At 58.1% G+C, this 27938-nt stretch overlaps 12 protein-coding genes across 12 annotated transcripts; 4 read left to right on the top strand and 8 right to left on the bottom strand.

Annotated features, from left to right (window-relative positions):
* Window positions 1-688: 688 nt before the first annotated feature.
* Window positions 689-2535, bottom strand: CcaverHIS019_0108800 (uncharacterized protein; the record flags this gene model as incomplete). The annotated part of the gene is made up of 2 exons (XM_060604187.1): window positions 689-1951; window positions 2389-2535. The coding sequence occupies 2 exons, from the start codon at window positions 2533-2535 to the stop codon at window positions 689-691; spliced, it is 1410 nt and encodes a 469-aa protein (XP_060453428.1).
* A 1702-nt stretch (window positions 2536-4237) lies between these two features.
* CcaverHIS019_0108810 (uncharacterized protein) lies at window positions 4238-4474 on the bottom strand (the record flags this gene model as incomplete). Its single annotated transcript, XM_060604188.1, has 1 exon — window positions 4238-4474. One exon carries the CDS (start codon window positions 4472-4474, stop codon window positions 4238-4240), a length of 237 nt encoding a protein of 78 aa, XP_060453429.1.
* A 1546-nt stretch (window positions 4475-6020) lies between these two features.
* Window positions 6021-6752, bottom strand: CcaverHIS019_0108820 (uncharacterized protein; the record flags this gene model as incomplete). The annotated part of the gene is made up of 1 exon (XM_060604189.1): window positions 6021-6752. One exon carries the CDS (start codon window positions 6750-6752, stop codon window positions 6021-6023), a length of 732 nt encoding a protein of 243 aa, XP_060453430.1.
* Window positions 6753-8359: 1607 nt separating this feature from the next.
* On the bottom strand, window positions 8360-9001 carry CcaverHIS019_0108830 (uncharacterized protein; the record flags this gene model as incomplete). The annotated part of the gene is made up of 1 exon (XM_060604190.1): window positions 8360-9001. One exon carries the CDS (start codon window positions 8999-9001, stop codon window positions 8360-8362), a length of 642 nt encoding a protein of 213 aa, XP_060453431.1.
* Window positions 9002-10145: 1144 nt separating this feature from the next.
* Window positions 10146-10621, bottom strand: CcaverHIS019_0108840 (uncharacterized protein; the record flags this gene model as incomplete). The annotated part of the gene is made up of 3 exons (XM_060604191.1): window positions 10146-10198; window positions 10250-10299; window positions 10332-10621. The coding sequence occupies 3 exons, from the start codon at window positions 10619-10621 to the stop codon at window positions 10146-10148; spliced, it is 393 nt and encodes a 130-aa protein (XP_060453432.1).
* Window positions 10622-11327: 706 nt separating this feature from the next.
* On the bottom strand, window positions 11328-12256 carry CcaverHIS019_0108850 (uncharacterized protein; the record flags this gene model as incomplete). Its single annotated transcript, XM_060604192.1, has 3 exons — window positions 11328-11603; window positions 11682-12017; window positions 12056-12256. 3 exons carry the CDS (start codon window positions 12254-12256, stop codon window positions 11328-11330), a joined length of 813 nt encoding a protein of 270 aa, XP_060453433.1.
* A 733-nt stretch (window positions 12257-12989) lies between these two features.
* Window positions 12990-14230, top strand: CcaverHIS019_0108860 (uncharacterized protein; the record flags this gene model as incomplete). Its single annotated transcript, XM_060604193.1, has 3 exons — window positions 12990-13114; window positions 13145-13725; window positions 13764-14230. The coding sequence occupies 3 exons, from the start codon at window positions 12990-12992 to the stop codon at window positions 14228-14230; spliced, it is 1173 nt and encodes a 390-aa protein (XP_060453434.1).
* Window positions 14231-15256: 1026 nt separating this feature from the next.
* HQD2 (uncharacterized protein) lies at window positions 15257-16201 on the bottom strand (the record flags this gene model as incomplete). Its single annotated transcript, XM_060604194.1, has 2 exons — window positions 15257-16109; window positions 16164-16201. The coding sequence occupies 2 exons, from the start codon at window positions 16199-16201 to the stop codon at window positions 15257-15259; spliced, it is 891 nt and encodes a 296-aa protein (XP_060453435.1).
* A 1462-nt stretch (window positions 16202-17663) lies between these two features.
* On the top strand, window positions 17664-19650 carry CcaverHIS019_0108880 (uncharacterized protein; the record flags this gene model as incomplete). Its single annotated transcript, XM_060604195.1, has 6 exons — window positions 17664-17739; window positions 17891-17910; window positions 17973-18034; window positions 18086-19202; window positions 19237-19488; window positions 19639-19650. The coding sequence occupies 6 exons, from the start codon at window positions 17664-17666 to the stop codon at window positions 19648-19650; spliced, it is 1539 nt and encodes a 512-aa protein (XP_060453436.1).
* A 1341-nt stretch (window positions 19651-20991) lies between these two features.
* CcaverHIS019_0108890 (uncharacterized protein) lies at window positions 20992-22989 on the top strand (the record flags this gene model as incomplete). The annotated part of the gene is made up of 1 exon (XM_060604196.1): window positions 20992-22989. The coding sequence occupies one exon, from the start codon at window positions 20992-20994 to the stop codon at window positions 22987-22989; it is 1998 nt and encodes a 665-aa protein (XP_060453437.1).
* A 1386-nt stretch (window positions 22990-24375) lies between these two features.
* Window positions 24376-25554, top strand: CcaverHIS019_0108900 (uncharacterized protein; the record flags this gene model as incomplete). The annotated part of the gene is made up of 1 exon (XM_060604198.1): window positions 24376-25554. The coding sequence occupies one exon, from the start codon at window positions 24376-24378 to the stop codon at window positions 25552-25554; it is 1179 nt and encodes a 392-aa protein (XP_060453438.1).
* A 730-nt stretch (window positions 25555-26284) lies between these two features.
* On the bottom strand, window positions 26285-27739 carry CcaverHIS019_0108910 (uncharacterized protein; the record flags this gene model as incomplete). Its single annotated transcript, XM_060604199.1, has 2 exons — window positions 26285-27626; window positions 27681-27739. 2 exons carry the CDS (start codon window positions 27737-27739, stop codon window positions 26285-26287), a joined length of 1401 nt encoding a protein of 466 aa, XP_060453439.1.
* Window positions 27740-27938: the final 199 nt, after the last annotated feature.

Below are 27938 nucleotides of genomic sequence, written 5' to 3' on the forward strand. Positions count from 1 at the left end.
CCGCTTCTGGTCCCAGCCTGGGACCTCGGCGCCACCAACATCCAAAACGATTCCCCACCAGGGAGTTGAACCCTGCTCTTTCGCGGTGGTTTCCTGCTCCGACGTCGACGACGCCGAGGAGGCTCTCTCTGCTGAGAGGCGAATATACTAACCGATATACTAGTGAGGAGATGGTTATCACGTCTGAGGGCACACATACGTTGCGGCTCCGCTCCTGGCTCGGAGCAGGGTAGGACTGCTTACGGTGCTGGATCTTGAATTCTGGATCAGGAGAAAGACAATAAATCCACGCCGGTTCGCGGGAGGCGGGGTACGTCTATGATCGCGTCGGGTTTTGAGGGAGCGACCAGCATCGGGGATCGATCTGCTCGGATTCCGCGATGAGGGGCAGTCCTGAATGAATTGCCAGCGGTCACGAGTCCGCAAAAGCCGAGAGAAAACAGCTTTCTGCAAAGAGACGGGCGTTGGCATGGGCAGAAGTGTTAGCTGACAGGGCTTGGCTCGTCTGGTGCCGTCAGCAGATGTCCGACATCGAGGTTGAGGTTGTGAAAGTGGCGGAATGGGTCGCGGAACTACTCGAGCCTTCACTGTGGATCTGAATGGTGCCCAATACATCCCATGGCCAGGCTTGTGTACAAGCCCACTATAGCATCTAAACATTCTACACATACACTCATCCCAACTCCTATTACGCCGCAGGCACCGAGCCCGAGTTGTCGGCACACGTCCATGGCCCATTAGTCGAGCCTGTCTTGATGAGATCCGTAACAGCGGCGTACATTCCGCCGACGACAAAGAAGATACCGGCAACCAAGATGAAGACGTTGACCGCGAGCATGCGGTACGACCGCTGGTCTTTTGGCGTGTAACGCCAGTGGTCGTGCCACCAGATAAGTGGGAAGACGATAATTGTCGTCTGGGGAGTAAACAGCGATCCGATGAGGCCGACAATTGCGCCAAACGTAGGAATCGCCGAGCCTAGAATATACGCGACCCCGACGACGGTGGTCGTGCATCCAAACCATGTGATCCAGTGACGCTTGGTCGGTTGCGAGATGTGTTTTGTGCCCTGGAGGATGCGGACGAAGAGGAACTTTGCGGCCATGTGGGCATAGATGCACAGCGAGACCAGAAGGGCTGGGATCGCGAGCCCGTAACAAATCCGTTTTAGGAGGACACCGGCGGATCCGAGGGCGGGAGACGAGACGTGTTTACCGCAGAACCAGTAGACGACCGATCCAATGACGATGTACAGTGCAGCGCAGAGGGTGACGCTAATTGCCATCATGCGGTTGTGCATGCGCGGGTCGCGCATCTCGCTAATAATACCCCAATATGTCGGGGTGGCGGCGTACGCGTAAAGGACATTGGTGATGGCACTGATACCGCCGACAGCGGTGGCCGATTCAAAGAGCTTAAAGTCCTTGTCCCATGGTCCGGTTTGCGGAGCAGCAGCCGGCCGGTCATTAACGCCAACAGCGACGGTGAGGGTAAGGACTGATGCGAGGATCGAGACCATGCCGACCCAGCCGAGCCACGTAATGTTGCCGAGAGTCTTGATGGACGTAAGCATCCAGCCGACGACGGCGCTCGCCGCGATGAAGACGGCCGTGCATGTCCCGTGCATTGACACGGCGTTGAGCGCCGTGCTTACTGCCACGATGGCCGAGGCGGACACAAAGACAAAGTTGATGACAAAGACGGCGCTGAAGACTTCCCGGCCGACGCGACCGAATAACACCTCGCCAATGTCCGCGTAGCCGTACACCTGGGGATGGTTGAGCTTGAAGCCCTGGATGTATGTTGCGGTCCACATGACCAAGATTGCCATGGCCACCAGGAGGATGATACCGGGAATCAGGCCGATCGTCATGAACACGAACGGGATCTGCAGGATGCCGAGGCCGACGTTGGCCTTGGTCATGAGCACGAACGTGCCGCCGAGGCCGACCTGGGGTTAGCGCCTGATGTTACTAGCTCGGTGGAGATCGCGCGTGGATGCAAGTACGGTGAGCGCATCACGAGCATCCCTGATTTGCCGAGCAGCAATTCAGATAAACTGAATGTTGCAGAGCTGGAGCTGGTGCACCAGTGTGCATCCAGCGCGACTCGTCTTCAATGACACTTGCACCGCGCCGTCTCGACGTCTCTACTCGAGGGCCGCGCAACATCCGATCGGATATCTTGATGCTGTCCGTGCACCGATTGGAGGCAAGTTCCGGATCTCCAGGCACGCCTGGTATCGGCCAAACATTTTCCTCCTCCCTCGCCCGACTCTCCCTCCGAGTTCGAGCAGGCGTTTTAAAAGTGAAGATGTGAGGTGGTGATGTAGTGATGCGAGAAACATGGACAGTGTTCCCAGTGTAGGAGGGAGATAGAGACACTCACGCCGCGAAAGTTGGGTCCGCCTTCTGTGATCTCGCCGAACACGGCGTCCTGGATAACGCCTGGCTGATCCTCAGTGACCTTGACGTCGGCCTGGTATGCCTTCTGGCCGTCGCTGGGGCTCATGCCGTCGCTGGAGCTCTTGCCCATGATGGCTGCTTGTGATGAGGGAGTGTACGATGGTAAAGATCACAACAAGAATCTACCACCCCAGACTCCAGACTCGGATTTTGAGCGCTCAACAGCCTGAGATGCCTCGCCGACTCCAGACTCGAAGCTTTGAGCGCTCAAGGTCCTAGATGCCCCGCAGCCTGCAGCCCGAAGCCAAGCCAAAACCGGCACTTGTCGACTCAGGAACGGGCCTAGCGCATGTTTTTCAGGTCAATTCTATCCCGGCGGCAAGTATTTCCCCGCGGTTTGCCCGCACACGGACTTTGAAAAACGGAATCGTAGGCCTAGCAGACTGGCCCCGCAGGGCTGACTAGAGACAGACTCGAGGGGCACAATGGACAATGGACATTGGGATAGACTGGGAGTGGGCACACTTCTCCATGAGAAGGGGGCTTGGCGAAAACAAGGAATCCGTTAGCCTGTGTACTCCTTACAAGCATCACCCATACTTGCTCACAATGTCCCGATCGGTCACGTGGTATAGCGGAGAACTGACTGGCGGTCCCATGGCTGTGGGGTGCGAGCAGACTCATGAACGCGAGTGAGGAGCAAGGAGTGAGGAGGTTGGCAACAGTGCTGTATCGGTACGCGTTTCCAACAACAACATATCCTCGCTAGTATATCGGTTAGTATATTCGCCTCTCAGTAGAGAGTAGCCAGAATGTCTTAGGACTGTGGCGTAACCGCGAAAGAGCAGGGTTCAACTCCCTGGCGGGGAACTTTTTTGGTCAGTGGGGAGAAGAGGAGGATGCTCGTGCTTGTGGATGGGATGGAGCGCGCCGAGAACAGAGCCAGGCGGACAACGTCAGGAATGCAGTCTTTTCCAATTTGGCAGTTTCGGATGTTGTTGCTTTTGGTCGTAGAAGGGTTTAGCGCTGCTCTATACGGCTGAAAACAACGTTGGGAGGCCACGGGGAAGCATACCCCCGCTGGATGTCGAGTCGGACGGACTGTCGGGGATGAAGATCTTCACTGGCCGACCTCCACATGGTTCCAGGCACAATCTCATATCTGCTTCCGTTAGGATACCAAGTCACGTGAGCGGATAAAGATGTTGGTTTGGTCCCAGTCCAAAGCGGTCGTACACCGCAGAGCTCTGGGTGCATGTTGGACATGACTGGGGTGCACCCTCGTCACACTGACGGGTCTTACATCTTCACTTACGTTCTCATGGCTCTCTTCTCACAGCACCAATCCATTCACCATGCCCAACCTCACCATAACCTCCCTCCACTGCACTAACCCCCGTAACCCCTGGACGCCGCCGCGGGCGAGTTCCTATTGCCGCTATGAGTCTTCGCGGCCAATCCAGGCCTCGCACATCCCCAACATCCGCGCGGTCGTTCAACTTGCGCGCCGTCGCTTCAGCGGGAGTACTGGCGCTGTAGTGAGGGTCAATAGGGAGAAGGCTAGAGAAGGAGCACCGCACAGTAAGGAAAGTGCTGGCTGCATGGACTGAAACACCGGTCGTTACCGCTCTAACGTTACTCATTAAGTGCCACTAGTCTAGTCATCGCCTCCGTACGGCTTCTGGTCGGTCTGTCTTCATCTCGATTCGGATTCTCGTATCGGTCTCTTATCGTATAACAGTATTTGACAATCTGTGATAAGATCAGGATGTAATCACACCTAGACGTACTTGGAAAGGTTGGTCTAGGTAATGCGGGTGTCCTAGACCGGATTATTCCCCGTGGGTGCGCAAAGTGCCGATCTCGGGCGACGCGGGCACGTCATGAGACACGTTGAGGACAGTCGAGTCCGAGTGGTGGCCGTGCTTCTGCTGGTCCCAGATGTGCTTGGGAGTCCACAGGCGCAGCGAGTCGGGAGGCGAAGGGGGCCAGGGCTCGCCAGCCGCCTTACCGTTCCGGAACCACTGGAGCTGCGCGTAGCGGATCCTCATGCGATCGGTGTTGTTCATCTTGGGAGTGGGGGTGAGGGTGTTTAACACCAAAAGGTGTGTGGTTGAAAGTCGTTCAGTGAGTGTGGGTGTTGTGTGTTTAGTGGGGATAAGAGACGCCGACACAGCGCTTTAAGTAGCATTCATCAGTGGCTGAGAGAAACACCAGAGAGGACCGGGTCACAGCACGATGTGGAGAGGTTGGTAGTTCTGAGACCCAGGTCACAGGTCACCTGAGGCCCGAGGTGGGCGAGGTTGGCGAGGCCCCAAGACGCGCCAGAGATAGAGACGTGATGGGTAAGATGGGGATCGCCATTCGGCATCTGTGGCGTTTTTCACCCCTGGCGCATCACTACCCGGGGTGTTTGCTCTGTCTCGCTCTGTCTCGCTCTGCCTCGCACGGCCTGGAGCCTCCACGGTCCAAATGGAGACGGGCTGGGATAAGGGGCAATGACGAACGGGGCGTGCAGAGGACCATGGGGAGGCGCGTGGGGCAGGGTGAGGAGCCTGCTGTTCCAGAGCTCGCACGACGGACAGTGCGTCAGGGACACTGTTGATGCCAAGATAGAAGTCAAGCCACGCGTATCGGTCACGAGGTCGACAGTGGAATGCTGACGCGCTACCGAGGAGATTCCGGCAAGGAACGGGAGATCCCGACTAGTATGCTGGAGATAGGATTGCCGCTCACCAGCTCGCCGTACCGGCGCGGAGAGCGGATCAGCTGGTCCGCGACATCCGCAGCAAGCGCAGCAACAGGCGCGAGATGTGCGGAGGGCCCGAGCAAGTGTGCAGGTCTCGGACCACACCGCCCAGCCCAGGTGGGGTCTATTGTGGGCTCAGAAAGGCTTGTGTTCGTTGGCTGTGTTCGTTGGCTGTGTTCCCTGGCTGTGGTCGCTGGCTGGGTTCGCTGGGACCGGCCATAGCGCCTCGGGCCGAGGGGGTGGGTCGGCTCGCGCCCCCGCATGTGGCCAGAGGGGGTTCTTTCTCGTCTGATGTTTGGTTCATGTGCGCCGTCTCCTGTGGAACAATGACGCTTGCTCGGCGTTGCGGGCGTGCCTGGGCGTGCGCAGGTCGAGGACGTTTGCTTCGCGAGGATCGCGAGGACGAATCCGGCAGCTTGCACGAACTGCTGCGCATTGAGGCGAGTCGTAAATTTGTATTTATGATAGCTGCAAACTGTTGCGGAAGCAACAACCAGTCTCATGACGTGCGCCAAGGCCGACACGTCCGAAAAAAAGCGTTTAGGACAAGCGCGCCCACTTTCCAGTTATCGACGGGCTTGGCGTGTGGGTTTGCGCCATTCCGATGTCGGGGACAGTCACGAGTCACGGTTAGCATCAAACATCTCCTCCTACAGTCCCTGTTGAATGTTTGACGCGCGCACGGTCCTCCCAGGCTCCGACATTGTCCCAAGTCTACCGAAAAATTAATGCATATCGCGGTCTTCCAGAGTCACAAGAGAGAGAGAGGAACGGAAACTACGAGAGACTAAGAGGTAGGAAAGATACGAGTACCGCCGAGACCAGCTCGAGGCGGCGTCTACGACGCGACAACGCCACCTGGAACATTACTGGAGAGAGGCAAGCACACTGAGAGCGCCGATGACAAGACACGCGCCGGCGACAGTGCGCTGGGTTGCACCGCTCTTGGGCGTGGGGGTGGCAGATGCGGTGCTCTTCGACGCGCTCGACGATGTCACGGTGAGCCAGACGACGGTGGTGGGAACTGCTGGGGCGGGAGGGGGCGCACCAGGCCCGGTGTACGTGGGGAGGATGCCGCCAGCCGACGACGACATGCTAGACGAAGAGGCGACGCTAGACGAAGAGGCGACGCTAGACGAGCTGGGAGCCGCCGAACTGGGACGCACCGAGCTGGGAGACTCGGAGGGGATTGGCTCCGAACTGGCACTTGAGGGCGTGCTCTGGGGGTCACTCGACGAGGACGAGGGAGTCTGAGTGGCCGGTGGCTCGGATGTGGACGAGGTGGTGGCAGTTACAGAGGGCTCTGGGCTGGGGTAGTCCCTCTTGTCGGCGCAGTTGAAACTAGCACCCGGAGCACCGTTGGCGGTGAGACACGCGGCGAACTGCTCGTTGCTGGCGTCCGTGAGACACACGGTCCAGCCGCACTGGTTCTCCGTGCCGCCATGCCCGATGCTGGCGCCCGAGCAGCACGCGGCGGTCAGGGCATTAGGCGCGGCAATACACGCGCGGAGGTTGTATTCGGAAGGAATGTGGTAGGCCGGCGGCGCGACGGTCGACGCCGCGTCGAAGGCTGGGTAGGTTGCACAATCGTAGGACATGGTGGAGTGTGGAGCATCAGTCGCATCAGTAGTGGGCCAGTGGGTTTTAGTTCTATCAACCTGTGAGCTTGTTGGAGGTTCGTGCGCGATTTGGCATCAAGAGTGAAAACGGGGTTGACGGGTTGGACCAATGTGGGCCTTGTCAGCGATGGGGGAGGATGCTGGGGAGATGAGGAGAGGGATGGTGTCCGAACTGGGCGGGGCACGGGGTGCACGGTGGTTGCACGCACAAAGGCGCGGCAATTGGCCTGGCTCTCCATCCCATCAGTAAGTTTGGTAGTGTCCGAGCTGGTTAACTGCGATTCTATTGGTACACTGATTGGATCTTGTTTACTTTTGCATGGCGGTTCATTATTCAAATCGGAGCTGAAGTTCAGTAGGCCTCTCAAGCTGCTACTCACTATCCATACTTCAGGGCCCGAGGTGTCGGCGTTCTAATCTTTCGTCGCACTACAACGCAGCAAGGACGGATGTTGCGAAAGCGACGGTGACAGCAAGGACAGTAACTCGCGCTACCAGTTTACCCGAGCTGCTGGGCGCTGCCGATCTCGCGCCAGCACTCGCGCAGTTGAAGGAGTACTTTCGCCGGCGACGCGTGAGGTTGACGAACTCGCCGGGCAGGAATCCTTGATCGTCGTCGTCGTCATCGCCCACACTACGCCGTCCGTCGCGGATTGCAAGTCGACGGAAACAAGACTCGATGGCGTTGTCGCTCATTGTCCCAATACATGCCTCCCAACCGCAGATATAATCGCGGGCCCCGTTGCAACACTCCATCATGTACCAGTTGGGGTAACCAATACACGCCCGACCGGGGCGAGGCTGGACCTGTGGGGGCCAGAATGCCTGAGGAGCACCGTTGGCTTCCCCAGGGCCTGGGAACGAACCGCAGCCAACGAAGCTAGCCCCGACGGCAACGGCGGACGGAATACAATCAACTGTGTTTAAGTTTTTAAAAGGAGGGATGGTGAGGTTGGAGGGGGCGGCTACCGCCACAATGGACGATGAGGTCGTCGCAGATAGGGGGAAGGTGGTGTTGAGTGTCGCGACAGTAGCAGCGGCGACGATCAGAGCTGAAATGGGAGCCATGGTGATGATGCTGGGGAGGATGGTTTGTTGGGACGGATGGTTGATTCGAAATGTAGAGAAAAGTGATGGGAGACGTGAAGGAAACTACGACAAGATGAAGCTCGTATGTATTGAACAAACACTACACAAAATCTTCATGGGCATTCGCACCAAGGTCTCTGGCCACAGTCTTGCATAACAGGCTGTTCCCACATCGCCAAACTCAATCGCCCGTCATGCCATTCATCGAACCTCCCAAGCCTTCTACTGTACAAGCAGCTTCTCTACACAATAAACCATTTCAGCGACAGTATAAATCACGAGGGCCAATTCATAATCAACAATCTACGTTGTCTTACCTCAACGTGTCTCTATAAAAGCTTACAGGCTGGCCAATTCATAATCAACAGTCTATGTTGTCTTACGTGCCAAGCCTCAACGCGCCTCCACACAGTAAAAGGTGGCAATTCATAATCAACTGTCTCTGATGTCTACGATCTAAGTGCCAAGTCTAAGCGACCCGTTGATTCTATACAAGTTTACAGGCCGGCCGCAAGAATGGTCAAGGCCGCGGCAAAGACAGAACTGGCGAACACGACCCGGTGTGAAAACTTGGGGCGAGCACCAGACGGTCTCACACAGGAAAACTCGAACGCGTCGCGGCGCACGAGGTTTGCGCGCCGAAAAATGCGCTTGCCATGCCACATACAGTCGTCGTACTTGTCCTCGCCGTCGCCGTTGGGCTTCCAGCTGCCATCGTCATAGCCCCCCTCATCCTTGTCGTTCGGCTTCCAACTTCCGTCATCTCCGTCCCCTTCCTTCCCGTTTCCAGATTCCTCGTCTTCCCAGTCATTCCCGTTGTCATCGTCGTCGTCGTCGTCGTCATCGCTGTTTGCCGCCAGTTTCTTGAAGCACTTCTTCAGCTGTTTGTCGCTCAGAGTCGTGATACACACGTCCCACCCTTCGTCGTGGGAGAGCGAGCTGTCCTCCGAGCGCTTGCGCTTGTCCGACCCATTCTCGCAGCAACCGGCCATGAGCCAGTTAGGGTAGACGATGCACGCTCGCATCCCGTCCTCGAGGTCCTCAGTTGCCATGTAGAGCGGCCAGTGGGCCTGTGGGACCGAGGTCGCCGAGTCGACCGATTCGTAAAAGGAGGTGTTGGTGATGTGGACGAGGGACATGGTGGTAGTTGTGCTTGGGTTTGGTTGTCGAGAAGGTAGGTAGAGCTGTGTTGGTTCGCTCGTTACTCGTGAACAAGGTAGGTAGAACTGTTTTGGTTCGTTCGTTACTCGTGAACAAGGTTCGGGTTCGAGGTGAGAGATGTGGAGTGAAGATGGAACTTGAGTAGGGTTGGGCTTATATCTCTGACTGATGCTGGGCATGCCTGCAAACGACCTGCGCGCTGTTTTGCACGCGGCGTGAATGAATTCATGAATCTAAGATGGGTGGCTGAGTTGAGACAGTGTCGCAAAGTGGGATTGAGTCTAGGGCCGCCGTCCCACGCCACAATGCAACTGAGTAAAACCATACCCAACACATCATTCAGCCAGCGTCCTCTGATGGAGAATGGTCCGGAGGGTCCATTGGCTATTCGGCTCTCATCTCCCTGCAGAGACCATGACAGCCGTCATATCAGAATGAGCCTCCGAGACCATGGCAGCCGTCATATCAGAGTGAGCCTCCCGGAAGTCTAGGAAGTCAGCCTCGACATGACTGAAACGCCCCTGGACTGGCCTTTGAATACTGCACCTTTGACGCACACCTCAGTACTACTGATACAAGTGGTTGTGTTCGTCGACTACTAATGATCTAAGCGGTTGTGTTCGTCGAGGTACACGACCTAGCTGTTCGAGTATAACACGCAAAGAATACCATGCAGAACAGAAGCACATTCGTCTTTGTGGTGTAGTGGTTATCATACTCTCTTAGGGAGCTGTCTGATACGCTGACGGATCTAATCTCGTCAGCGAAGAGGACGTACCTCTTGGGAGTGGCCCCGCGTTCGAATCGCGGCAAGGACCAAGCAGGATTAGAAACCTGATTAGGATACGTTTTTGGAGTGAATACGATTGGTCTAACGACCAATTGCATGTCCGAGTTTGAATGTGGACGGTGAAACGCCTTCTTCCGCGTGCCTGTGTGGCGCCACGGCGCGTGGCGCATTCCCTGCGCCATGTTACACGTGTATCGAGAGATCCCAAACTCTTCAAGACAACCAGGCACCCCCATCTCTAGCCGCTTGCTATCAACCATCCTACCATCGTGGACGGAACTGCGATTACAGGGCATGACATTCAAAGTGTGACTATACTACAACTCAAAAGTTTATGCTCCCGCCGTGCCGCTGTCGCATCGCAATGGCGGGTCAACTCTCATGACTGCAGTCGTCAGCAAGCCCGCAACGTGAGAATGGGTGGATGGTAACTTACCTATGACACGGCAAGGACGCCAAGGGCCACCAACGCGACGACGACCCCCGCTCGCCGTGCGCGCGCACCGCTCGTCACGCACTTCTGGGTCGGGGAGACACCGTTGGCTGCGAGACCGTTGCGCTCGATACACGACTCCCAAGCTGTCCGGTTTGAGACGACGCACGCCGCCCACCCGCACCAGTCGTAGGCCTGGCCCTCGAGCTGCCCGCAGCACAGCGATCCCAGCGTGTTCGGCGAGCTATAGCATGCGAAGGAGCCCGAGGGGATAGTGCCGTTGTACCCGGGGCCAACGTCAGCCTTGGCGCCGGGCGTGGTGGGGTATGGGACGCCATTGCACCCGTCGACGGTGTTGCTGCCTAACGAGAGCATGGTCGGGATGTGGGACGTAGGGGATGATGGATCCGAGACGGCGACGCGAATGCGAGACGGTGACTGATGTGCGAAACCGCGGTCGCGATGAGGGTACGTGAGAGACGAGGCGAAGTGGAGATGTCAAGGAGAGATCCGGAGGAAAGAGTCCGAGGAGTCGCACGTCGAGAAGAAAGATGGAATGGGTAATGATGAAGTTGAGAGTCTTAACAAGACTCGACGAGACCGGTCCAACTGGCTACGCAATCATCGCCCACAACGAGGCCGACCGAGAGTGGATGGATCGCGGGCATTAGAGAATTGGTAGGGTTGTACCTGCCGTCTCCGCGTGTGAAGGCTAGTGCCGCGCTTAATGACTCCTCACTTTGGGCCAACCACATGAAACCAACCATAAGGTTTAACCCGGTTGATCTGATACAACTTTGAGGGGACAGTTGAGACCCCGCTGTACCCGCTGCTTTGGCCCTCATATTCCTCATGTACCTTTACCTTCTTCCGCAGCTCTCGGCACAGTATCGTTTTTGTCGTAACAAGCCGTTATGTTGCATTCATCCTCAGTGCTGGCCGCGCAATCATTTACGTCATCTCCTGAACGAGAAAGCTATAAAGTTCGTTCTTTCCCTCAGTGACCAGACTAGAAAATGAGCCGCGCAACAAACGCCGCACCACAGACAGGACTGAACGCAAATAGATGCATGTCACATTGCTACGCCTTATTTTTCTTTGTCTTGCGCTGCCCAACGGCATCGAGCTGGCGCGCAAATTCACGCATGAGCGAGTCCGTGTCAGTCGCGATACTGGCCGCGTCAAAGCCTTGGTCGATCCGGCGCGCGGCCTGCGCGCCATCCATGCAAAAGATGGCGGCCTTTTTCCCGGCCGCATGCGTGGCCTTGAGCACGCTGGCGATGGCGGCCTCGTGCTCCTCCCCGCCGAATGGCACGTCCATGCTCTTGGCGAGGTCGAACGGCCCGACGAACAGGACCTGTTGTCAGCAGGGAGGTTGGGAAGATGGGGTGGGGGGGGGGGGGGGGGGGGAGGAGGATGGGCCACTGCGACTTACGTCAATGTCCTTTGTGGCTGCGATAGCTTGGACGTTTTCAACACCGGCCGCGCTCTCAATCTGCACGATCGTCACGAGGTTGGCATTGCACTCGGCCTCATAAGTCGCCTCTGGAACACCGAAGATCTGCTGCGTGAACGGGCTACCACACCCGCGGGTGCCCTGCGGCGCGTACTTGGACGCGCTGGCGATACGTGCCGCCTGCTCGCCGTCATGACACATCGGGACCATGATACCGTGTGCGCCACTGTCGAGCGCCCGCTTGATCATCCACGGCTCGTCGGCCGGGATACGGATGATGGGCGAGATACCCTCGGCCGTGATGTGCTGGTTGAGCTGGGTTCAGTGTGTACCCTTTACAAAGATGCGCTTACATCGTAGTAGTCGGCGTCGGTGATGGCGCCGTGCTCGGCGTCGATGAGGATCCAGTTGAAGCCTGGGATCGTCGCGATCGTCTTGGCCAACTGGCCGCCGGGCATGGTGAGCCACATACCAATACCGGCCTCGCCGCGATCAAGGGCGTTCTTGAGGTATGTGCGCTTGGCCATGGCGGCGGTGGGGTGGGAGGTGGTCATTGTGATGTCTGGTTGTGGGAGAGTTGTTTGTTCGAGTTGTTCGAAATCAGCTGAATGTAGCAGCTGCTCATCGTGGCGCGCCCATATATCTGATATCGAGTGGGCACGTAACCTCAGCCACTCAGCATAGCCGATACATGGTGTTAGGAGAGATGGACAGCTCAGCGACAGCCCAGGACACGGACAGCCCGGTTATCGGGAATCGTGTCTCACATCAGCAACATGATAACATTCATGGAACACTGTGTATGCAGACAACGCTTCCAGGCCGGGACTTGCCGAGGTCGGGAATCGCAAATACATGTTCGTGTAGGGAGGGAGCGGTGTCGAGACGTTATCAATCATCGGCTCTGACCGATCACCCAAGGAAGGACTCGTGTTGTGAGGATTGCAAGATTGCAAGAGTCAGCTGAGCCGGAGATCATCGGTGGAGCCGGGGATCATCGGTACAGTCTGGAATGTAGCAGCAACAGACTGAGTCTTGAGTCTCGATTGGGCCCACTCATCGACCTCACAGGCCAACTTGGCGACGGCCGAGATCTCGGCCACTCCGCAGGAATGTCGATAGCACCCAACCAGGCGACACCGTTCCCGCGATGAGCTCACCGCGTGACCAGCCTGCTGGCCACCGCTGCTGTTCATCTCAGCTGATTGACGATACCAGCTGCGAGGATAGATAATCTGTCGTACCCAGGCCCCTTCCTAACCCTCCTCCCCCCCAAACCCACCCATCATGAACCGCCTACAATGCCCCGACCCACGGGTAGTCTCCATCGCCGACCTGCAGCGCGAAGGAACTAGGAAACTCGGCAAGATGTACGGCGAGTACTACAACGAGGGCTCGATGGACCTTATCACGTACGGTTGACGTGAACGCACTGACAGGAGGCTAAATGACAATTCGGCTGCTTTTGACCGCGTACGCCTGCGTCCGCGGGTATGTGTCGACGTCTCCGCGGTCGACATGAGCACCGAGTGTTTCGGGACCCAAGTGTCCATGCCGCTGGGTTTTTCGCCGGCCGCGTTTCATGCCCTCGCCCATCCCAGCGGCGAGGTTGGGACGTCGCGGGCAGCAGCCAAGGCCGGGATCAACATGGTCCTCTCGACTTACGCCACTGCTTCAGTCAGTGACGTGACGGCCCAAGGGAGGGGGAACGCGTACGGGATGCAGCTGAGCATGGTGGTGGACTGGGACTCCAACCTCCACATTGTGCGTAATGCCGAGCGGGCGGGATGTCGCGCCTTGGTCCTCACTGTCGACTGCGCGTGCCTCGGTCGCAGACTCAACGAGTACCGCAACGAGTTCTGTCTCCCCCCAACCTTGCAGTTACCCAACCTCCCGCCCGGGGTGGACGTACACAACCCCGTAGCTGGGAACGACCCGCGTTCGAGCTACGACAACGCCTTCACCTGGGACAAGGTCAAGCGTCTCATCGCGTCCACCTCCATGCCCGTCTATCTCAAAGGCAGTGAGTATTGTCCTTGTCCCGAAGAATGCTCAAGGTAGTTTTGACGGCCGAGGACGCGATCCTGGCCGCCAATGCCGGGGCCACTGGAGTAATTGTTTCCAACCACGGGGGCCGCCAGCTCGACGGGGCGCTTGCGACGTTTGACGCGCTTGAAGGCGTCGCGAATGCCGTCAAGGGCCGGATCGAGGTGCACCTCGACGGTGGGATTCGGCGAGGCTCAGATATCTTCAAGGCTATCGCACTGGGTGCCGACCACTGCTGGGTTGGAAGGGTGCCCATCTGGGGTCTCGCGTATGATGGCGAGGACGGGGTATCTCTCGGCCTCAAGATCCTCCGCGACGAACTCCTCATTACGATGAGCCTGTGTGGGTGCCGCACCCTCAAGGATATTCGGAGGAGCCACCTTGCAAGGATGCAGGCGGACGGGACGTGGGCTGCGCTTGCTGATTTCCGGCGCTCCGAACTGGCAGTATTGCGCGAGACTGAACAAGTAGCCAAGCTTTAGATGACAATGGACTTGGTATGTATTGTTGTCAAGGTTGACTGAGATCCCGAACGCTGCCATGTGTGGGCCTGAGGGACGGAGACATCGTTCTCCATCACCTGCTGTCCTGCCTGCACCAGTTTGGAGACCATCCTCATCGTCCTGAGAGACTTTCCAACCCTCGCGCGTGAGCGGTACTCGGCGCTCCACCCCTTCCGGTTGCCCAAGCGACATCAGCCTCTCTCCCTCGGCTGGCGACCCATCAAACACCGCCGTGACAAGGACCGCCGTGTCAAGCTCGACACGTGGCACATTATCACTCCCAGGAAGGAGCCAGAGGACGTCGGTCCCTACTCTCTGGCGAAGCGGCGCTTGTGACGTGTAGGATCCGGATACCCTCTTCTACCTGTGTGACATGCTTGTGGGAGAAAGCCGGCGCAAACCGTGTGCCGCCGGGTGTGGCACGCGGTCGACACAGTGGAAGAGCAGAGCGAAGAACAGCGACTGCATGCCGTACACCACGTTAGCGCTGCGCGCTCCGTATCCCCCGTCCCCTGCTTGAACAGCTCGTAGTAGTGGACCAACGCAGACGTTGGGATGTCTGCCGTCATCACCTCCGAACGTCCGCTTCGAAAAGGCGTACACTTCTGCCCCGACGCCACCTTCCTCCTCTTCTGCTCTGGTTCGTTCGTCGACTCATTGCTCAATAGTCTTCGTTGGGGATCGCCTGGGGCGGAGAAGGAGCACACCGCGCGAGAGGCCACGCACAATGTTCGTGGCGCTACCTCGGCAATGCCGTGGCCGGGAGTGTAATGTGGGCCTTCTGAATGGCCAGGCGGTAAAACAGACGTCATGACGCACACAGAAGTACGCACACAGAACTGAGCAGGAATGTGCGCGGTAAGACACGAGATGTACTCAGTACGTACAGGAAATGGCAATAGAGCTTCATCCTAATACAAGACAACCAAACTACTGTGCTATAGCTCACATGTCACCGTTCCCCGTGTCACCATTCGTCATCTGCAACTCTGCGTCCCACACCATTTAAGCCCTCTGGAGGTGGAAGTCCTGCTGGAGCTCGTGGACCATGCGGTTCTCCAGGCCAGCGGGCGCCTGGTAGTCCTTGGGGATGGGCTTAAAGTCGACAATGAGGTTGTCCTTGACAGCAAAGACAGAGTCGTCCTTGAGATAGTCGGATTGGCGGTCAAAGATCTGGGTGACCAGAGTGCGGTGGCCAGGGGCCTCGATCCAGAAGTGGATGTGAGCGGGACGGTACGGGTGGCGGTCGAGCAGCTTGAGGAGCTTGCCCGCAGAGAAGTCGTACGGGATCGGGTAGGGGGTGGGCTTGAGGCAGACCGTGTCGTACCGCCCGTTCTCGTCGGTGCGGAAGCGCCCGCGGCAGTGGTACTCGGGCTTCTCGGGGGTCTGGGCGTCGTACAGCCCGTCGGGCGCGTCGTGCCAGATGTCGACGAGGGCGTTGGGCAAGGGCTTGCCGTCGGCGTCATGGATGGTGCCGAACAAGTGGGTGTAGGGGGCACCCTCCTCGGCTTGGCGGATGATGGTGGTGCCGTTCTCCTGCACGGGAACGCCAGCACGGTAGAATGGGCCGAGGATGGCCGAGAAAGTCGCGTCCTCGTTGTCAGGGAGACCCTTGCGCTGGGAACGCGTCTGGTCGAGCGTGTTGACAAGCGACTCGATGCCGAGGATGTCGGTGACAAGGACAACCTCGTTACGCTTGTCGCTCGACACCTGGCCGGCCTCGACGAGAAGGTTGCACGCAGCAAGCCACTCCTCGGTCGTAACGTCCGCCTCGATAAGGAACTCGTGGACTTTGCGGATGAGGATTGGCATCGCCTCCTTGACGCGGGGCGAGGCCTTGTCACCGGTGGCCTTGATGCTGTGTGTCAGCGCCAGTCAGGCGTGTGGGCCGAAAAAAACAAGGACGACTTACACAAGATCGGTGTAGGCAGAGAAGTCAAAGTTGGACATGGTGGATAATGTAAGTGGGATATGGTGTAGAGAGATCAAGTAGGGAGCTTATATACAAGGCAGCTGTCGGCGCTGCTTGCTGAGAACAAAGGACAACTATGCCGGGAGGGCCGAGGGGCCGCGGGCTTGATTGCGTACAACCTGTACAGCCTGTACAACAGTTGGTGTGGGACCCCACGCGGGCACCAACATTCAAGTAGATGTAGGAACCGCCCAGCAAATACTTGCGGCGACCTGCGGTGCCTGTATTCTCTCTGGTGGGTCGGAGGGTCGGGACGAACTGCCTTGGGATCGGGACTCCCGATCCGACCCAACCTCCTAATTGTGCCTCTGCTGGACCAACATTTTCGATATTCCTTCAACTTGGTTCCTGGGTCGAAATCGCCGGCTGCGTTGAGCTGGATAATGTCTCGGGCGGACTGTGGATTGTGTCACCTATTCGTACCGCAACTCGTCCGCCCGAGTTGGGCGTGTGTGTGTTCCGTATGTCAGCTCTTCTGGGCGCCGATGACAGGCAAGTAGGCCGACTTGTCCCCAGTGTCTCAATAGGCCAGTTCGCAGTGATCGCAGAAAGAAAGTGGAGGCGCATACATGCCTGCGTGCGGAACTGTAAACATGTGAGGCGCCGTGTCATCAGAGAGGATGGGCATGAGAAGATCGAAGCAGGTAGGAGCGACGTGATAGGCAGAGGAAGATGCAGGCCACAGAACAAACTCCAAGCCACCAGCATCTGCTTTTAGACAGAAGATTGCTGGTTGACTAGACGCCACTGCCACTGTCACTGCCAATCTTGTGAGCTTGAAACAAATATCAACGATCGCAGTACACCGATTCACCGAATGCCTAATGCCGATCCCCACGTGGCTCCGCCACACTTCCTCTCAAGTCGAGCCCACCGTGATCGAATCCAAGTTTGACCGGCTCTCGGGTACCGGTGTCTGCTGGCCCCAAATCCACGTTTTGGAGGTACTGCGCTCAGGACCCTCCTGTAGAGTATTCTGCATCCTGCATGGTTCTGCAGCCGTTCTCGCCTGTCTACGTCAAGGTCTCCGAGTCAATGAAGGGTGGCGTGTTAAGCGGCCCAGCTCTTTCTATTGGCCAAGGAAATCCATTACAGATGTAATGGCCACCCAAAGCCTAACCGAGTTGCACTTTCCCCACCTCCAAACGGGAGAGCACAGTCTCAATCATATGCTCAAATGCCACATGACGGCGGAAAACTGGGTTGTGGTGCGGCCCTGCGGCCCAACGGAGAACACAGCAGTCACTCCGCCGAAAGAGGAGTGGAGCGCATGAATGGTTGACTGAGCCGAGAGATGCGGGGATTATTTACGTGTCCTGTACATCTCCTCTCCACATCTCCCTTACACACAGATCACATCACCCATTCACTTTCAATCTTCCTCCGCACACCATCCACAACCCCCGCCGCGGAGAACATCGGCACCACCATCGCCGACCCATGGCCCCTCCCCGACAAGGCCAGTCGTCGGCCATGTACAAGTATCTTCAAGATGATAGCAACCAAACACCGCTCAGTTAGTCCCTCAGTTCTCTCTCGATTAACCACCGAGCTGACGCCGAGCACTTATGACGACAACTGTTGGCTGTCTCATGTCTCACTCTCTCCATGCTGTCTCGCACCGACTCACCCACCTCGTCCTGCTCCCTGCCTCCTTGGACGTACAGAAAAAGTGAAATGCCAGAGGGTGAGTAGCTGTCTCAGATGTCTGACAAATGACTAGCAAGCCGCCCACCTGCTGACGTCTAGGCGTGCAAGTTCTGTCGCAAAAGCCACACGACCTGTGAAGACACACGGCCATGTCAGAGATGGTGAGTCGCACGAGGCCAGGCAAGGCGAGGTCTGGTCAATGCTAATGATAGTATCAAACGTGACATCGCACATTTGTGTCTACAGGACGAGGCAGACCAACTCGCGCAGCAGGCTGCCCAGCAGCAGCAACAACAACTTGCGGCGGCAACAGCGGTTGACAAAAGCAACCCGGCCAAGTCGACAATTCCGGCCAAGAGGAGAGGCTACTCATTCGAGGCCAATGAGCGGCCACCACCAGATCGGCGCACCAGTCTCCCTCAAGGGCCAGGTGGAGGCAACGCGACGCCCCAATTCCTCGACGGTTCGTCCGCAGGCCCAGCTGGGCCAAGCGGGAGCAGCCAGACAGGTATGTCGGTGCAGACACCGTCGCCGAACCACCCACCCCCTGGCACGGACATGGTGTCCAATGTGTCACTGCCGAGCATGATACAATCGCCTCAGGACTCTTTCCGGTCTGGGCCAATGTCGGGGTTCGACCAGGAGATGGCGAGCCCATTGAGCACGACGGGCCGGATACCGCAGTGGTATGATCCGGCGTTCCAGACCGACCAGGGTGCGCAGCAACAGCCCGCTCCCGTCCCTCAAGCATCGGTAGCACCCGAGGGCTTCTCGTGGTCAGCGCTTGTCGACGGCCTCATCAACCCGCTGCAACCCCAGTCACCATCAGGCGAGTTTGCATGGCTCAATGCCAACACGGCCAACACACCAAACGGGCGGGGATTGCAGCCAAACTCGAGCGCCATGGGCCCTGGCATGTCCGCTTCGCCGGCCAACTCGGGACTCAAGAATGAGTCGCCCATGAGCCCAGATGTGCTCAACAGCGATGGCCCAGTGATGCCGTACAACTATACATTTGGGTACTCGCGCTTAAAGAGCTGGGCCAACTCGATGGCAGAACCCGTCAAGGTGCGCGTCAATGCTGCGACTGACAAGTTCAAACCGATCTTGCACTCGTGCTTGTCGCAGTACAGCGAAGAGCAGATAATCAGCGTCGAGGTCCAGTTCCTTGCGTTTGTGCGCAACTGGGCGACCTTTTGCGATACCATTCCCGCACCGGCGTGTATTTGGAGGCGAACAGGCGAGATTTACGCGGCCAACAGACGCATGCTCGCACTCATGGACATGTCACCTCAGTCGTTCCATCCGGGCAAGAGTACCCTATACAACGTGAGGCGATGGAACTGTCAGAAGCTAACCTCAGGCCCTGGACCCGATGTCCTTTATGGAATACTGGGAGGACTACGGAGGGCAAGTGTTGCACCACCTTTCGGACCGGTCCAACTTTGACACTGTTGTTCCCGTGGCAATGGCGAACCGACCTGGGGAGAAGACGCACCTCCTGATATCCAACATGGTGTTTGATACAATCGGGCTCCCTCTTGTGGCCACGGCCGTGCTCACCCCACTGCGCCCGCCAACCCGCCCGCCGGCCGAGCCCACCATTGATGTGCAGGTAGGTGGCACGCAGCTCAATCCGGTGATCCGTCCCATCTCGCTGTCGTCCCTGCGCTACATGTGGATGGTGTAGGGGGTTCCACCACGCAGCGGTAGGGACGTACGGAGGTTGGTCACCCTTGCTGCCGACGAGCCGCGCTGACTGCAGATGAACTCATGACTTGATGTGGAGCGGAGATAGCATATCCCGGACGCACGAAGGGATGTACATTCCTAAACGCTGGCCTAGAGCTGCGTTGTGTATTTTGTAACTTGGCACTTGTCACTTGTCATGCCAGCGCATATAAACTGTTCATCAAAATAGCAAGGGTTGCTCCAGAGACTGACTGGCGAACTGGCGACTGACAGGCGTTGGGGTTGGAAAACCCACTGTGAATGTTCATCTACCATCATCTACCCCGCTTCCAGAGATCAATATGCTCGCATAGCCATGATCGACGCTCCAACTCCCACGGTCACTCGTGGGGCCCATACTTGCCATCCCCAACAACAACTGTTGTTCCGTGTTCCCCAAGACCCCAAGAAGATGATACTCTGGGCCTCCATCCCATCCCAACAGCTTCACGGAGGCCCCAACTGCCACATGAGGGGGATCGGGTGACGGGGGGGGGGGGGGGGGGGGGGGAAGAACGAGCACAGGCACAACTACGCAAAACATCACTCCTCGATGAAGGCCAGCAGACGGCGCCTCCGAGCACGTGTCTCTTCCAACGCTCCCCTTGTTTTTGGGTCACCACAACACATCTCCATATCCTTGCAAAGTCACCCGTGCCGACGCGGCTCGTGTGATCGATTCGAAAATCAATCGGGGTCGGGTTGTCGGATATCCCCCCACTCTTGCATCGGCTGGAGGTTAGTTGGCCCGAAGCGGCGACAAGAGGTGTGTGCCGTGCCGTGACTAACTGAGCTGCAGTCATAGGATGCTTTTCCCGAGATTGGCCGCAGGTACTATGACGAGGCGGCACTGGAGTGCGATCGAGCATTCCTGCGCGCAAGGCTCCTGGCCTGCTGACAAAAGGCCACAAGACCACACGGACATGGAGATTGACCGGGGGAAAGTTCCATTCTACCAAGCTCACGAGGACGTTGAAGTGGGCATCGGGTGCTCCGATGATACAACGTGGCTCCCGACCCGACCTCCGAGTGGAGCTCCACATATCCGAGACAGTGTATTGTGAGATCAAAGGGCCTCCACACGGCCCCGAGCATGGTGAAGGATAGATGCAACGGAGGCCGCGAGATGCATGGATGCGGCGCCGGCGTAGAGAGCGCTTCCGTTAGTGAAAAGTCGGGCAATGACTACAAGGATATAAAACACTGCTGTTAGCTGCTGAAGACCCCATCAGCCTCTCCATTTCAAGTGAGTCACAGCCTCGGCAGGCCACACCCACCCACCTACCGATATCGTCAATCGGCGACTATTTCAAGGTGGCTTGCGGTTATTCTTCTCCGGCCCTTTCTCCCCCTTGCCCATCTGTCACTCTTACTCACACCTCCAGCCATGACCAAGTACTCCGAGTCCTACTGCGACGTCCTCATTGTGGGTGCTGGCCCCGCCGGCCTGATGGCCGCCCGCGTCCTCTCCCAATACGTCCGCGAGAACCCCGACCTCAAGGTCCGCATCATCGACAAACGCTCCACCAAGGTGTACAACGGCCAGGCCGACGGATTGCAATGCCGCACCATTGAGTCGCTCAAGAACCTCGGCCTCGCCGACAAGATTCTCGAGGAGGCCAACGACATGTCGTCGATTGCGCTTTACAACCCAGACGCCAGCGGCAAGATCCACCGCACCGACCGTATCCCCGACACTCTCCCCGGCATCTCGCGGTACCACCAGGTCGTCCTCCACCAGGGCCGCATTGAGCGTCACATCCTCGACTCGATCAACGAGGTCTCGGACACGCGCGTCAAGGTCGAGCGTCCCCTCATTCCCGAGAAGATGGTGATTGACTCGTCCAAGGCCGAGGACCCGGACGCTTACCCCGTCACCATGACCCTTCGTTACATGGGCGAGGACGAGTCGACGCCGCTTCAGTTTGGCCACAGGACCGAGAACGGCCTTTTCCGTTCCAACCTCCAGACCCAGGAGGAGGAGGACGCCAACTACCGCCTTCCTGAGGGCAAGGAGGCCGGCGAGATTGAGACCGTGCACTGCAAGTACGTTATCGGATGCGACGGTGGGCACTCGTGGGTGCGTCGCCAGCTCGGATTCGAGATGGTGGGCGAGCAGACCGACTACATCTGGGGTGTTCTCGACGCCGTCCCGGCTTCCAACTTCCCGGACATCCGGTCGCGTTGCGCGATCCACTCGGCTGAGAGCGGATCGATCATGATCATCCCGCGCGAGAACAACCTCGTCCGCTTCTACGTCCAGCTCCAGGACCGCGCCGAGAAGGGGCAGCGTGTCGACCGCACCAAGTTTACCCCCGAGTCGGTTATCGCCAACGCCAAGAAGATCTTTGAGCCCTACACCTTTGATGTTCAGCAGCTCGACTGGTTCACCGCCTATCACATTGGCCAGCGTGTCACGGAAAAGTTCTCCAAGGACGACCGCGTCTTCATCGCCGGTGACGCGTGCCACACCCACTCGCCCAAGGCTGGCCAGGGCATGAACACGTCCATGATGGACACGTACAACCTTGGTTGGAAGCTTGGTCTCGTCCTCAACGGCCGCGCCAAGCGCGACATTCTCAAGACGTACGAGCAGGAGCGCCAGCCATTTGCTCAGGCCCTCATCGACTTTGACCACCAGTTCTCGCGTCTGTTCTCGGGCCGCCCGGCCAAGGACGTCGCTGACGAGATGGGTGTCTCGATGGACGTCTTCAAGGAGGCCTTTGTCAAGGGTAACGAGTTTGCGTCGGGCACTGCCATCAACTACGACGAGAACCTCGTCATCGACAAGAAGGGCTCCAAGCAGGAGCTGGCCAAGAACTGCCTTGTCGGCACCCGCTTCAAGTCGCAGCCCGTCGTCCGCCACTCTGAGGGTCTCTGGATGCACTTTGGTGACCGTCTTGTCACCGACGGCCGGTTCCGCATCATTCTCTTCGCCGGTAAGGCCACCGACGCTGCCCAGATGGCCCGCATCCAGAAGTTTGGTCAGTACCTCGACTCTGCCAACTCTGTCGTCTCGCGTTTCACCCCCAAGGGCGACGACCGCAACTCGCGCATCGACGTCATCACCATCCACTCGTGCCACCGCGACGACATTGAGATGCACGACTTCCCCGCTCCCTCCCTCCACCCCAAGTGGCAGTACGACTTTATCTACGCCGACTGCGAGTCGTGGCACCACCCCCACCCCAAGTCTTACCAGGCCTGGGGCGTCGACGAGACCAAGGGTGCTGTCGTCGTCGTCCGCCCCGACGGCTACACCAGTCTTGTCACCGACCTTGAGGACACGGCCGAGCTTGACAAGTACTTCAACGGCATCCTTGTCGAGCCCAAGGAGAAGGCCGGCGCCCAGACCGAGGCCAACTGGACCAAGATCTCGGCCTAGGCGACTGTGTAAAGTGGTATTGGAATCGGCTTGTATCGCATAGGAGTAGGATAGTTGGCAGTTTTGGCAGGATATGAACGCATGACTCTACTTGGTCGTGGATCGATAGCAGACCGGCGGAAGGTGGCTGTAGCCGTATTGACTGGGTGACAAGGTGATACATTGTATTAGCGAACACAAATATAGGCTACTATATATCACGGGCTGTGAACAGTCCTCGTTACTGAGGAACGATCCGTCGTAGTCAAGGAACGAGTTGTCGTTGCTTGCTACGAGGTTCGACACTAGCTCACCGACCATCGTGAGTGAGTGACGAACCTCGTAGTTAAAGTTAAGAGGTACCGTGGTATTCGGTACGCCACTACAACGGGCGACCAGGTTCCTCTTCGCAGAGCTCACGCAGGCAGCTCCGCAGATCCAAGCACCAAAAGCAGCCTGCAAAAGAATATTCCATGCTCTCTGTCGGAGAATTGAACTCCGGTCTCCCGCGGTCACGACTGATGTGATGACAAGCGAGCATACTAGCCACTATACGAACAGAGACGCGGCTGATTTCTGTAACTTTAGCTCCGCAAAAGGCCCCAGCCCCCAGCCCCCAAAGCCCAGGTAAGAACTGACACCATGTCCAAAATGTGACCAGGTCGCCGTGGAGTAAGGGCACTGATAACTGGAGACATGGTAGACGGTCGTTGGTCCGGAGAGAAGAGGATGCCATATTGAGTCTGGCCTGCAGTTAGCCTGCAGTTGGGCGACGCGACTCGCAGCTGGACAAGCTGAGAAGCTGACAAGCCGGCTTTAGGCGCAGTGGGACTTGCACCAACCGCGCCTCGATGGCGACCAAACAACAGCAACGTATAAACAGCCTGATTTTGGAGGCCGGTTAGACGCCGATGCCGACCGAGGTTCGGTCTCTATAGCGAGAGTGCAACCTCGATCTCAAGAATTGCTTTGTTCTCCTTTGCGGGCCGTCTTGATGCGCGGCGCGAGACGGACGACGCGGTGCCCGCAGGAACAGGCGCATGTAGCGTAGCAGTGGGCGTTGGTTCTAAGGGCATGTAGCGTAGCAGTGGGCTATGTTGTAAGGGACATGTTCCGGGAACGGATTGTTGACGTCCGGAGACCGAAAAGGCACAGCGGCCCAGAGGAATGCGTCAGTAGGCGGCAACCCGGCTCCAGCGATATAGCTGCTTGGAACGACCAACTGCTGCAAGACTACATAGACGAGGTGGAAACTGTCGTTCATACCACCCTCTCTCCTGTCACCGACACCAACTCCACCGACAAGCGAGCTCGACGTTACCGCCTTTCTCTACAACCACTCCCCAACCACTCCACAACCACTCCACAACCACTACCCAACCCTACCCACCGCATCCTCTTCCAGACATGAAGACCACCGTCGGCATCATTGGCGCGGGCCCAGCTGGCCTGCTACTCGCACGTCTGCTGCTCAAGGCGGGCATCGAGAGCGTCGTCATCGAGACCAAGGACCGCGAGTACGTCGAACACCGGCAGCGTGCGGGTATTCTTGAGCAGGGCTCGGTCGACACGCTGCGCGAGTGCGGCGCAGGCGAGCGGATGGACAAGGAGGGCATCCCGCACGACGGCATTGAGCTTCTCTTTGACGAAGTGAGGTATCCGATCCACTTCCCCTCTCTTACCGGTGGGCGGCGCGTCATGATCTACGCCCAGACCGAGGTGTGCAAGGACTTGATTGCTCTGCAGCTCAAGGAGGGCGGCCCGCTCTTTTTCGAGACTGCCGTCAAGGAAGTTCGCGACGCCAAGAGCTCCAAGCCCAAGATTGTGTTCCGCCGCAAGGACGCGACCGAGGACGAGGTGCTCGAGTGCGACTACGTCGTCGGGTGCGACGGCTACTGGGGTGTCGCTCGCCAGGCCATCCCCAAGGAACTCGTGCGCGAGTACGAGAAGAACTACCCCTTCGCGTGGCTCGGTATCATGGCCGATGTACCTCCGTCCAACGAGGAGCTCATCTATGCTCGCCATGACCGCGGATTCACTCTCCTCTCGATGCGCTCGCCCACTGTGTCGCGCAACTACATCCAAGTGCCGGCCGGTACCGACATTAAGGAGTGGAGCGACGACGCGATCTGGGACGAGATCGAGGCCCGCACCAAGACCAACGACGGATGGAAGGTCCAGCGCGGACCCATCTTCCAGAAGAGCGTCACGCCAATGCGCTCGTACGTCCACGAGCCTATGCAGTACGGCAACCTCTTCCTGGCCGGCGACGCCGCCCACATTGTGCCGCCCACCGGAGCCAAGGGCCTCAACCTCGCTGTCGGCGACGTCGTCACCTTTGCCCGCGCCATCAAGCACAAGGTCGACACGGGCTCGGATGATCTCCTCCAGGGATACTCTGACCAATGCCTCCGTCGCGTGTGGCAGGCCGAGCGGTTTTCGTACGACATGACCAACCTCCTCCACACCAGCCCAGACGAGACGCCGTTTGAGCACAAGCTCCAGACCGCCAAGCTCTGGCGCATGACATCGCAGCCCTCGGCCGAGACCGACCTCGCGATGGGCTACACTGGCTTCCCGTTGTAGGCAGGGAGAGTGAGAGTGAGAATGAGGGACTAAGGAGGAAATGACAGGGCAACACGGCTGTGCGGATCGTAGTAGTGTCACCATTGTATTGCATGTTTTGTTTGACATTGCTGCTGTTGTTTGTGCATACTCAGACTAACTAGAACCGCGGCTCGTGCATCGGCTGACTCTCTCTGCGTGTCACTGTGCTGCAGAAACACGGCTGGTCACCCATGTAGCCCACCATAGATCGCCCGGCCCCAGCACCCGAAACGGAGAGACCTGGCCCAGACGCCTGCGGAACCGCTCTACAGCTCTACATCCTGTCCCCGATTCCATCCACAGCGTCGCCTTCGTCGTTGTGTCGTCCCACTGTTTTCGTCGGGGTTAGCACATGCAGAATCAACTCGATTTCATGACAAGCTGAGAAGATTCCTCTGATGACGGCCCGGACTTTCGGACGTGAGGTGAAATGATCGGCAATCCAGTGTCGGTTATCGGACAGTCACGGGAACGCCACACCATCAGCTGATTGATCTAAACTCACCTGACGCCACAGCCGCAGTTGACCAGAGCCTGCCTGCCCACTTCCATCGCACGACCGAGGCGTGCCCGACCGAACGTCGCCAGTCCAATCGTGCATGGCCCGCTCTGCTCTGTGCACCCCCGAGTGCAAACGCTAATTCCATGATCCTGCATACAATCCAAGCACCCAATTCTACAAGAGATACTCCTATGCTAGTCTTACAGCCTACTCATCCTTGGCCTTGGCAAAAAGGGCGTCGTACTGCTGGGCTGCGTCCTTCTCAACGTCGTAGAGGAAGAGCCTGTCGTGGATATCGCGCGAGATCATCTTGTCGGGGTTGGGTCCGCCGTTCTTGACATCGCGGAAGGCCTGGTTGCGCGCCTCCTTGTCGTTGGTGTGGAGACCCTTCGAGTTGGCAGCGGCTGTGAGGACGGCCCAGTCGGTACGGGGCTTGCGGAGGTTCTGGTAGGTGAGGAGCGCCTGGTGGATATCGTCCTTGCTCTTGACCTTTGCGAGAATCACACCGAGAGCGGCGGCGTCCTCGACGGCCATGGCGGCGCCCTGCGCAATGTGGGGGAGAGTTGGGTGGCAGGCGTCGCCGACGAGGGCAGACTTGCCGTCGATCCAGTGGGGGAGGGGCTGGTGGGCGCGGAGCTTCCACTCAAGGACCTCGCCCTCGGGGACAAGGTTGAGGAGCTTCTGCACACGCGGGCAGAAGTCGTGGAACGTCTTGAGCATCTCGTCCTTGGATCCAACGGCGGTCCAGGTGTCCGCCTCGACAAAGTGACGGTCGGGCTGAGTAGTGGACATGTTGAACAGGTCGCCACGCTCAATAGGGTAAGCAATGATGTGACGCTTCTCGCCAATCCACCGGTAGCTCTGCGTGCCAGTGAAGAAGGGGACGAGTTCGGGGTCCTCGTTGATGGCGGAGCGGCGGACCATGATACGGTACGCGGCCTGTCCAGTGTCCTCGACCTCGTCGACCTCGCCCTTGCGCGCCATCATGGCCGCGCGGGCCTTGGACTTGATGCCGTCCGCGCAGATGATGACGTCGGCATCGATCCACTCGGTCTCACCACCCTCCGCAAGCCTGCCAGTCACAGCGTCCGAGGCACCACCGCCGCTGGTGACGGTACTGTCACCGTTCGCTCCACGCGGCCGGTGCTTGACCTGGAAGCGCGTGTTGTCAAAGTCGTACTCGGTGATAAAGTTGCCCAAGTGGAAAGTGACAACACCCGAGTTCTTGGCTCCCTCCAAAAGGCACTTCTGGAGAGCGCTACGGTGAACGGTGGTGAACGGGTAGCCAAAGTTCTGCTCCATGTAGTTGGAGTAGTCGGCAGTGGTGAGGACCTCGTCGGTCTCGCAGTCGAGCACATTGGCGTGGGTGATGACAATACCCTCGTCAGTGCAGATGCTGAGGACGCCCCAGCTGTCGAGGACGCGAGCGAGGTTGGGGGGAATGTTGATTCCCGCTCCGACTTCGCCGATCGCGGGAGCGGCCTCCCAGACGTGAATGTCCTTGAAGCCCTGCTTGGCGCATGCGAGAGCCGCACCGGCACCGCCCATGCTGACTGTTAGCGATGCGATCCATAAAAAAACACCTGTTCCCACGAGAACTCACCCAGCACCAATGATGTGGATGCGAAGGTCGGGAAGATGAGGAGTCATTGTCGCCGTCATTGTCGTGTGATGAAGAGTAGAGTAGAGTAGAGAAGAGAGGAGATGGAGTCCAGAGACGAAGACCTGTCGAGCTTGTGGGAGACCAGGTGAGAACCTCGGTATATGTACGAGCTCGAGCTCGCCGTCGTTGATGAGAACGTGACCTGGTCTCCACTCCAGGTCCGGCCCGTCGGTGTCCGGATGTGGACTCGCCGAAGTT

Source organism: Cutaneotrichosporon cavernicola (assembly GCF_030864355.1).
Source record: "Cutaneotrichosporon cavernicola HIS019 DNA, chromosome: 1".
NCBI classification, from domain to species: domain Eukaryota; kingdom Fungi; phylum Basidiomycota; class Tremellomycetes; order Trichosporonales; family Trichosporonaceae; genus Cutaneotrichosporon; species Cutaneotrichosporon cavernicola.